The sequence below is a fragment of the Arvicola amphibius genome, chromosome 9 (assembly GCF_903992535.2).
Source record: "Arvicola amphibius chromosome 9, mArvAmp1.2, whole genome shotgun sequence".
Taxonomy (NCBI): Eukaryota; Metazoa; Chordata; class Mammalia; order Rodentia; family Cricetidae; genus Arvicola; species Arvicola amphibius.
Genome location: NC_052055.2, coordinates 50,548,697 through 50,558,244, shown reverse-complemented (window position 1 = coordinate 50,558,244; position 9,548 = coordinate 50,548,697). Strand labels below are relative to the sequence as shown.

Below are 9,548 nucleotides of genomic sequence, written 5' to 3'. Positions count from 1 at the left end.
CTAAGAGCATGATGGGACATTTTTAAGAAAGATGTACCATGTGTTGCTTGGGGTTGATGTGCACTCTGAAGTTCCTAGAGTTGGTAGTCTTTAAGGCAACTCAGATGTAAGCTTGCTGGTTGCTGCTTTGTTGTCCTATGAATAGTCTCTTAACTAATTATCCATTGTGTGATCCTGACCTCTACCTAGTAATGCACCAAGCACTATTAGTTTTAACTTCACAGTAAATAATCTTCTCATTCAAGATTCAAAAACAAAACCAGCCAAAAGAACAAAATAGCTACTGAACATTAACATTTACCACAGTAGTAACAAAATTATGGATTAATGTTTGCTTCACGGGCCATGAATTTAAAAATATGACATAATGTTATAAAAAATCTCTAATGGTAAAACGTCATCATTGTCTTTTGTATAATTGTCAATTGCCCAAGTCTGTGCTCTGCCTTTGAAAGGCCATCATCATCATACCATGACAATTCCTGAAAGCTTTATAATTTTAATGGTACAGTTGAGATAAATGAATCTGGAAAGAGTTGGGTATTGGGGTGAATATAACCCAAACACCACATTTATAAGACATTCTCAAAAAACTAAGCAGGAGGAAGAGGAAGAGGGGGAAAGAAGAAAGAGGAGAAGGAGAAGGAGAAGGAGAAGAAGGAGAAGGAGAAGGGGAAGGGGAAGAAGAAGAAGAAGAAGAAGAAGAAGAAGAAGAAGAAGAAGAAGAAGAAGAAGAAGAAGAAGAAGAAGAAGAAGAAGAAGAAGAAATGAAGAAATGAAGAAGATACTACTCCTTGCATGCTCATTTCATCCAGCCCACATTTGGCCAAGGTCAGGATTGTTTTGATCGTCAGATGGGACGCCTACTTGCTTTTGGAGGTGGTGTGTGGCATTTTCTTGGGGTCAGCTTTCAGTTCTGTCCTCCCACTCTTGTGTGAGAGAGGATGCAACATTCTTATCCCTAGACAATGCTACTAGGTGGAGAATTGGAGACTAGGAGGAACAGTAGTAGTGCCCTGCAGTGGCAGAGGTCTGTGGGCCTCAGGAGGTGTAAGAACCAGAGAGGAAGCTAGCCTGTGGTGATAAGGCTGGTGGGTGAGCAGGTTGGAGACCCTGAAAATACAATTTCCCACCTTCTTAAAGCCATCAGACAGCCACAATGATCATATAATTACTTTCTTTGTATGACTGTCACTCAAGGCTTGATGAAGACAGAAACTGTTGTCTTTCCTGACAGAAACCTAACTGATGGAGGAGGCACATGGAAGAAGTTTGTAGCAATCAGTGGCTTTATATCTGGACCTTGACTTGACTAAATATCAGTTGTAGCCTTATAAAACTGATCAGAATACAGTACTCTGTAGGCTACTGGCATGCCTACTGGCTGTTTTTAAACTGTATGAATTGGAACCTGGTCTCCTCCTTGGAAGTGCAAGTCCCAATAAAAGTCCTTAAGGAGAATTAGAAGGAAAGGAACATGGCAGGGGACTGAGATGGAATCCAGGCTATTCTGCTCTTCTTGTATCTATCTGTTCTTGTTTCGTCCTGCTATTCTATTCTTCTTGGATCTCCACTGTTACCCCACATGTCTCTGTCACCAAACAATACAGAAGTCCCTGTTCTTCTGCCAGTCTCCTAATGAACTTTCACCACCCTTTCCTCTCCCGGCACACCCATTCTCACTATTGAGTTCATTTCCTTCAGATCTCGGGATAAATTCTACTTCTTGGAATATGGATCTAATCACCCTTCCAAAGTCAGCTTTACTTGTTTTACACATCAACAGCCAGTTTTGTCCTGTAATTTTGATTGAATTTGTTGGTTAGTTTGTTATTTTTCTCCTTAGCTTCAGGAAGGCTTGCCACATGACAACTCACAGAAAGGAAGAGTGTCTGACACGTTGCAGTTGTTCAGAGTTACTAACTGATTTACTAGTAGACAAATCATCTCACCACAGAACCAAAGCAGTACAAGAACCTGCTGGAAGACTTTAGTTTCTCGAGGGATATTCTATTTGCATATTATAATGCTAAACTATCATTCCAGAGACTTAGGTTGTATTTCATAAACTAAAACTCTTTTAGCTAAGCAAATCTTGGAAGATTATTTTTAGTCTAACATTCTATTCTTACATTTCTCTAAGGAAAATTTCAACCAAGTACTGCCGAAAGTGTTAAGTAAAAATGCCGAAGAAAATAATGAGACTTACTCTGTGAACTTCATTGCAACTGATAAATCCTTAGTGGGAACTCAGGAAGACTCTGGCTAGTTAAGGCAGACTTCCTGTCTACGGCCCGATGAAACCATAAGATATGCTGCTCTAGAGAACTAGCCAAAATCTTCTCAAAAATAAGCTAGATTATGGAGCACCTGAGGCTGAGGAACTTCTCAAGGTCATGTTAAACTGGCCATCAAGTGTGGCTGTGGATTGTCTCCTGAAGTCTAATTTAGTTGCTTTATTCGAGACATTTCTCCCCCATTTTTACGTTCATTACAGATATCCAGGAGTTCAGTACAAGGCTGTGCAAGAGTAAAAGGCTTTGAGATATTACTGATGACTTAGTGGTAATGAAGGGAATTCTATTTCAGAGTTAATTTAAATGGAAGCTAGTTTTCAACCAGGAAATATATAAACTAGATTAATCTTCTCAGACTTCCATTTAGCTCCCCGACAAAGAAAACAATAAAAGGATACAAAATAATTGATTATATATATTTTCGGAACCATTTGGACTTGGCCTACTTATAAATAAAATATATTAGACTATGTCCACAGGCTTTCAAGAAAGTCATTTGGATATAATGCTATTGTCAAATAGCAAACGATTCTAATAGCAGTGGGCATTTACGAAGTTGCAGGTTTCATAGCAATTGCACTACATAGCATTCTGTAGTTAAGAAGCAGGTAGAGTCGATTAAGAACAAGCTTTCCCTCTACACACAGTACACCATACACAAGTAGAAGCTCAGAAGAATTTGGTGTTTTGAGAATGCTTACATAGCTGAGTATCGTGGTGTACACAATGGGAGATGGAAACAAAAGGGTTGGGGTTCAAGTTCATCCTCAGCTACATAGTAAGTGCAAAGACAGCCTGGGTTAAAGATAATCTACCTAAAAATGAACAAAAACAAAATACAGAACAAATAAGTCAACAAAACATTGAAAATGTCCATATGAGGTATATCTGCCAAAGTGCATAGGGGCACATGCCTTTTTAAATATCAGCTCTTGGGAGGCAGAAGCATGAGGATCTTTGGGAATTTGAGGTCAATCTTCTATACATTGTGAGTGCTAGGTCCACTAGGGCTACACAGTAAGACTTGTATCAATAGTAAATGGGGAATATAGCAATATGGATTTCAAGTTTAATGTATGGATCACATCTCCACCTTCCACCGACCTTTTTTCTGTTTATACTGTGTTACTTAGACACTGGGAAAGAAAGCATGGGAATGAAGGGGCTAAACATCCAACATTCCTGCACAGTACTCTCATATTTTTCTCTTCTACTGAACTGGAGAGAGAAAAGAGAAAAGGCAAAAGGTGTTTTCCAATTCAGTGTAAAGTCAGTGGCTTTGGATATAGAGTTGAACCTAATAGCTTAGAATCACCCAACATAATATATTCAATGTTTATGTCATTTCTAGCACCATTGAATTTTATTACCAATAATTAAATGTATGATTTATTAAAAGGCATAAAGTTAACAAAATGAATATACAGTAGTTTTAAATGAAAAGGAAAAATGCCTCACTTTTTCAAAAATAAAGGTTAGACTTCACCACACTTCTTTCTGGTCCAGGCAACATCAGCTTTGAATCATTATATGGCTGTAACTTTATAATTCATCTCCTTAAATTATATAATTATATATACATACATACATATTTCTATGTAGAAATTATTATACATACATACAAACACACACACATATATATAAACATATATATATATATATATATATATATATAACTTTAAGATTTTATCTATAATGTTTTTCCCACCTTAAAGCTTTCAAATGTTACTTCTCACCCTTGGGAAGAAGTCCAGACTAAAATTTTTCTGAAAGACATACTTGTTTGTGCTAGAATGGCCTGTTTAAAACTAAAAATAAAATTCAAGGCTTAAAATATGGAGCTCACATGTAACTCATTTTATAGATGACTCTGTGGATCAGAGAGTATCATTGTTAACCAACAATTTAATGTTATTATCAAATATGATATCATGTACATGAAATTTCTGACTTTAATATTTATAACATTGTCGCTTCCTATAATTTTAACTTAATTTATAATGAAGTGTAGCAGTGTCAGATAAAAAGACATGTAGAGTTTATTAGATGTATCAAACTTTTGATGAAAGCATTGCAGTATTTTGTTTGCTTTGAGCTGTACTGGAAACATTTAATAAGGGATAATTCATCACAGCAGAAGACGATGTTCAGGTTGAAGAGAAATAGAATTATGTATTTCATTTCTAGTGAAAAAAATTTAATATAAAATCTTAACATTCATATGAATTAAGTTTGTAGATATACACTTTGCAGAATGCAAAGTATGTGTCTTTCAGGGAAATGCATCCATGTCCAGAGAACTAAATGATAGCCTTAGGGTGCACAAAGATTTTTTTCTATGTAGAAATCGTTAATTAATGAAACAGGTATTTATCAAAATCCATTATATGCCTAACAGTCCTCTGAGTGCTAGACAGCCAGTGAGCAAATGAAACAAACAAGCCTTAATCTCATGGAACTTGGTTTCTAAACAGGATGAGACATGCATAAATTAGTATACATGCATAAATTAATAAACAGGAAATTTTTAAATTGTCCTAAATGTTAGGAAGAAATTACTGTATGTTTTCAACTTATGAAGAAGAATTATTATGAACAGGTAGGTGTATAAATTTAATGAATATAGAAAATGGTTCAGAAACATGAAAAATGACAGGAATGAACTTGCCATGCCAGATTGCTCCAAAGACCTCCAGGCAGAGACAGGGAGCACAAATGCCCCAATGTGTAGAAATGACATCACTGGATCCAAATGATGAAATCCACAGAGAAGAGTGACTGGCAGCACAGATTGTGTAGGACACTGTGGGTCTTGGTGAATATTTAGATGTTCGTCCTATGGCACCTCAGAGCAGAGTTACATGATATGATTGTATCTGAGAAGACCCCTCAGCTGGTGCAGAGAAAATGGTGTGTTGACTAGTTTTATGTCCACATGATACAAGTTAGAGTCATCTAAGATGGGTGGGGGGGGTCTCAGTTAAGAAAATGCCACAAATAATTGGGCTGTAGGGCTTTTACTTAATGATTGATTGGGGGAGGACCCAGCCATTTTGGCTCTATTACCCCCTGACTGGTTGTTCTGGGTTGTATAAGAAAACAGGCTGAGTGGGCCATGGGGAGCAAGAGAGAAAGCAACACTCCCCACCCTGCCCCATGGCCTCTGCATCAACACCCGCCTCAAGGTTCCTGCCTTGTTTGAGCACCTACCCTGGCTTCCTTTGTTGATGAGCACTGATGTGCAATAGATCCTTTCACCCCCAGCTCGCTTTAGTTATAAAGTTTCATCACAGCAATAGAAATCCTAACTACACCAAGTAGCCAGCAGGCACAATGGTTGAAGTGAAAACCTCAGAGTGGCAGTAGAGAGGGAGACATAAAAGCCTTAGCAGGTGGTGTAGCATGTGCCTGTCTCACAATCAGCATCTTACACTTGTCAGATTGAGGCACAGCACAATGCTTGTGGACACTACTATCAGAAAATGTGCTAAATCCCTGCCTACAGACTTCAGATAGAAAACTGAAAGAAGAAAGCTTTAATGTTCTTTAAATTTTCAAGGAGGCCTAGAAATAACACAACCTTGGATATACTCTGCTCATGACAAATGATGTTGACTTATAAGCTTGCTTATACATAAACATTGACAAGAAAATTCTAAAGTGGTATGATCTCTCAAACATCTGCCACTTCGATGTCTTTGTACCCTTGTGATTAGACTGAAACAAGCCGCTGAAGTTCTGAATAGAGAAGCCATTCTTTAGTTGACAAATGTAAGAGAGGAAATATTCTAGGCTTGTCTGCAGTTTTCTACAAATGAAGGATGCATCTGCGGACTGGAATGTCTAATTGGCACTGCAGAGAATGCGTCCTCCTAAAGGCCAACTGGTCAATCCTTAGCAAATTTAAAAGTAATTCTTAATTCACCACCATGAAAGTGAAATTGCGTAAAAGGTATTAGTTATATTGAAAAGATTAAAGAAAAAGTAGCAAATGCCTAAAATATATCTCTGCCTAATTATTTTACTGTAGCTTAACATTACCAGTGTCTTGATGTTGCATCCACACCCACTGGGTCATAGGATACTGATAGTTTGTAATGCTATGCTACCATGTAAAGTCTTTGTTAAACACTTGCTGAAATCACATTGAAGCCTGAGGTTAAAGGTAAAGCTACTTACGTCATAGCGATGAGCTGACACTACCAAGTCACCAAGTAGGCTCCTCCCCTTGGAAAGTCAGAAGTTGAGCATTTGCGCACTTATTGTCTAGATGCCACCTGCTGCCATCACTTGGTCACATGCATGGCTTGAGTGTCTTTAAACACAAACTGCTGGTTTGAAACCTTGCAGCAGGTTCTATTTTCCCCGAGGAGCAAATAAAAGTAAAATGCAATGTTGCTTGTTGTTAAAGCTCAGAATTTAGAAAATGTGTTTAAAGTAATGTGACATCATCTTCATTTACGTAATAGTAATATATAAAAAGAAAGAGCAAGAATGACCCGATGCTGGGGAAAAGTCTCATTATAGTCATAGGATGGAATAAGTACATTCAAAGAGGATTGGAAATAGAGAAGCAAAATTCAGATTAATTATTTAAATTTACCTGCACAAAGACGTACAACAAAATCATTATAAAAATGTACTAACAGCTATTATCTATAATAGAAAAATATGGAAGGGGTAAATAAATTGTATATACTTATATGAAAGACTGTTATGCCTATGTTTAACTAAAGTTAGGGGTAAATAAATTGTATATACTTATATGAAAGACTGTTACGCCTATGTTTAACTAAAGTTTCTAAAATCTTGAATGATACAGGGACATTCACAGAAAAATAGGGGATGCAGCATGATCTATTCAACAGAAGTACCACATAAAATTACATGCATACCCTGTAGAGTGACTGGGAGCAGGTGAATCATACCATAATTGCCCAAGGCTGCAGAGACACAGCTAGATATTCCCTAACTTTCTTAGGAATCTTGAGTTCTAAATTTTTGAAAAGGTACAATAATTAAAATGAAAAATTAACTGTATTATCCCATCACTTTCTATTTGAGAAAATATATATGTGGTATGGTGGTCTTGAGGAGAACTTGGCTCATGGGAGAAGCAACAATTATTGTCTGTTATTGTGTTAAGCCATCTTTGGTTGCTCAATATGTAATCACACATTATTCTACTTAGCTATGAATCAGTTTTCTCAATCATTGCTTTCATTGATTTAGCATCTTCTATTTTTGTATTCTCTAATCAAATACTTAAGTTCACATAAATCTTAATTCAATGTAATAAACATAAATAAGGAGGATATAAAATCAGGCAGTAGTGGCACATGCCTTTAATCCCAGCACTCGGGAGACAGAGGCAGGAGGATCTCTGTGAGTTTGAGATCAGCCTGGTCTACACAGGGAGTTCCAGGACAGGCTCCAAAGCTACAGCGAAACCCTGTCTTAAGATACCAAAAATAGATAAATCGATAAATAGGATATAAGAAAAATCTTAAAAATTAAGCAAACAATTCTGTAAAAACAATGTAGGAAAGGAATCCCTGTCTCAACTACATAGAGTTTAACCAAGCCTGTGATGGCAAGCATTCATAGAAAAGCATTGTATAGATTAAATCACAAAGGAAGGATCAGTGTAAAGGAGAAATAATCTAATGTCTTTCTGATTACTATAGTAATGAACATGGAACAGAGAAAGATAAGCCAGCAGAACACAAAATGGATCAGTAGATTTCTTCTTGAAATATAAAATAAAATTTGAACATTATTAGATAATTGCCTAGTATTCTTTTTGCTTTTAATGCCTTATATTTTGAATGTCTTATTCATTTTAAGATATTTAATAAAAATGTATTCAAGCTACAAATACAATATTTATATAATGTAGTGATTACCACAAGCCAGTAAATGCCTCTAGCATCATCCGTCTCAGACACAGTCATCTTATACATTTTTCGCGGTTCTTTGACATCTAAATCATAACCAACAGGGAGGCGCTATGCTGTGAATTTGCTTTTCTCATTCCTCAGAAATGAAACACCAAATTCTGTGGCACACTTGATATTTGAATTTCTTAGGAAAATGCTGATGTGGTGAATGTCAGTTCTACCTCTGTTCTTGAGAAGCCATGCATAGGGCATAGAAACTCACAGGTAACATAACAGAAACAGATCTTAGATGATGGCTTACCTGAAATTTTAACTTGAGACACTACTCCATCTCCCCCATCACTGTGTGCTCGAACCTCTACAACGTACTCTCCGTCTCTCGGGATTGGGACTTCTATGGAGTGCTTATGGGTTGAGAACAGCTTGCCGTCATGCTGCCCATCAGGTCTGTAGAGTATCTACAGAGTCCCGAATTACGAAGAGTTAATGGAGCCACAATTCTGAGCCAATGCCTAAAGTTAACGTCAGCATACAATGCTTACTCTTTGGTTGATAAAAGTCAGCACACTCAAACTCTGAGGGAACATTCATACTCTTGCGATTCCCTGAGAATGGGGGCCTGCTGATCTGGGGCTCAGTCAACAGCTTGTGCCACATCCTCAAATGCTTTCTGTTGTTCTTTTGTTTACTTTTGTTTTGAAATGACTGGAAATATGCCACGAAAAAAAAGATGTATCTTTTTTCAGGAAAATATAAAATGAAAGTGTGTCATATTTTGAATTTGCTTAACAAAACTTTTCTCAGTTTTAAGCCTTTTCCACAATATTCCTAGAGCTTACATAGCTAAAGCAATAGCATGGTATAGAGAATCCATGGGAATAACCCTGTTCTTTTAGTTTACAGTGAGGGAGGAAGGCAGCACTATAATCCGCACCCCAGACAAAGAAAAATGAGTGCATTCTGTCTCCTGTCTAAGCAAGGATTACCCTGACAGCTCCATTCTTTAAAGGGAGTATTCTGCTTGCCATAGAATTTTCCTAAAATCCACTCAAGATGTTTCCTTATCTAAAGATTTTTCAGGAGACTCTGTATGTCTCATGACTGTGCTGTATGGGTAGAAAGAAAAAGTCAAAGGGATTTCCCCAAAGTTGAAGCCACATACACCAGCGTTAGCAGGAAGAAAGCATATGTGGAGAATAGGCCAGGCACTTCTCAATTTACCTTGTATCCCGTCACTGTAGATTCATTTGACAGGGCAACAACATGATCCCACGTGATTATATAGCGGGAGCCAGACCTCACGGAACTGATGATCCTTGGTGGTTGGCTGGGAGCTGTGGGAAGAAGAAAC

At 37.3% G+C, this 9,548-nt stretch overlaps 1 protein-coding gene across 1 annotated transcript in view; it reads right to left on the bottom strand.

Moving 5' to 3' along the window:
* Positions 1-1,069: 1,069 nt before the first annotated feature.
* The window catches only part of Cntn1 (contactin 1), a 91,687-nt gene continuing 83,208 nt past the window's right edge, over positions 1,070-9,548 (bottom strand). The window contains exons 20-22 of the mRNA XM_042055736.1: positions 9,419-9,531; positions 8,499-8,655; positions 1,070-1,113 (exon numbers count right to left, since the gene is read on the bottom strand). Coding sequence (XP_041911670.1) covers positions 1,070-1,113; positions 8,499-8,655; positions 9,419-9,531 — 314 coding nt within the window. The remainder of the gene's footprint in view (positions 1,114-8,498; positions 8,656-9,418; positions 9,532-9,548) is intronic.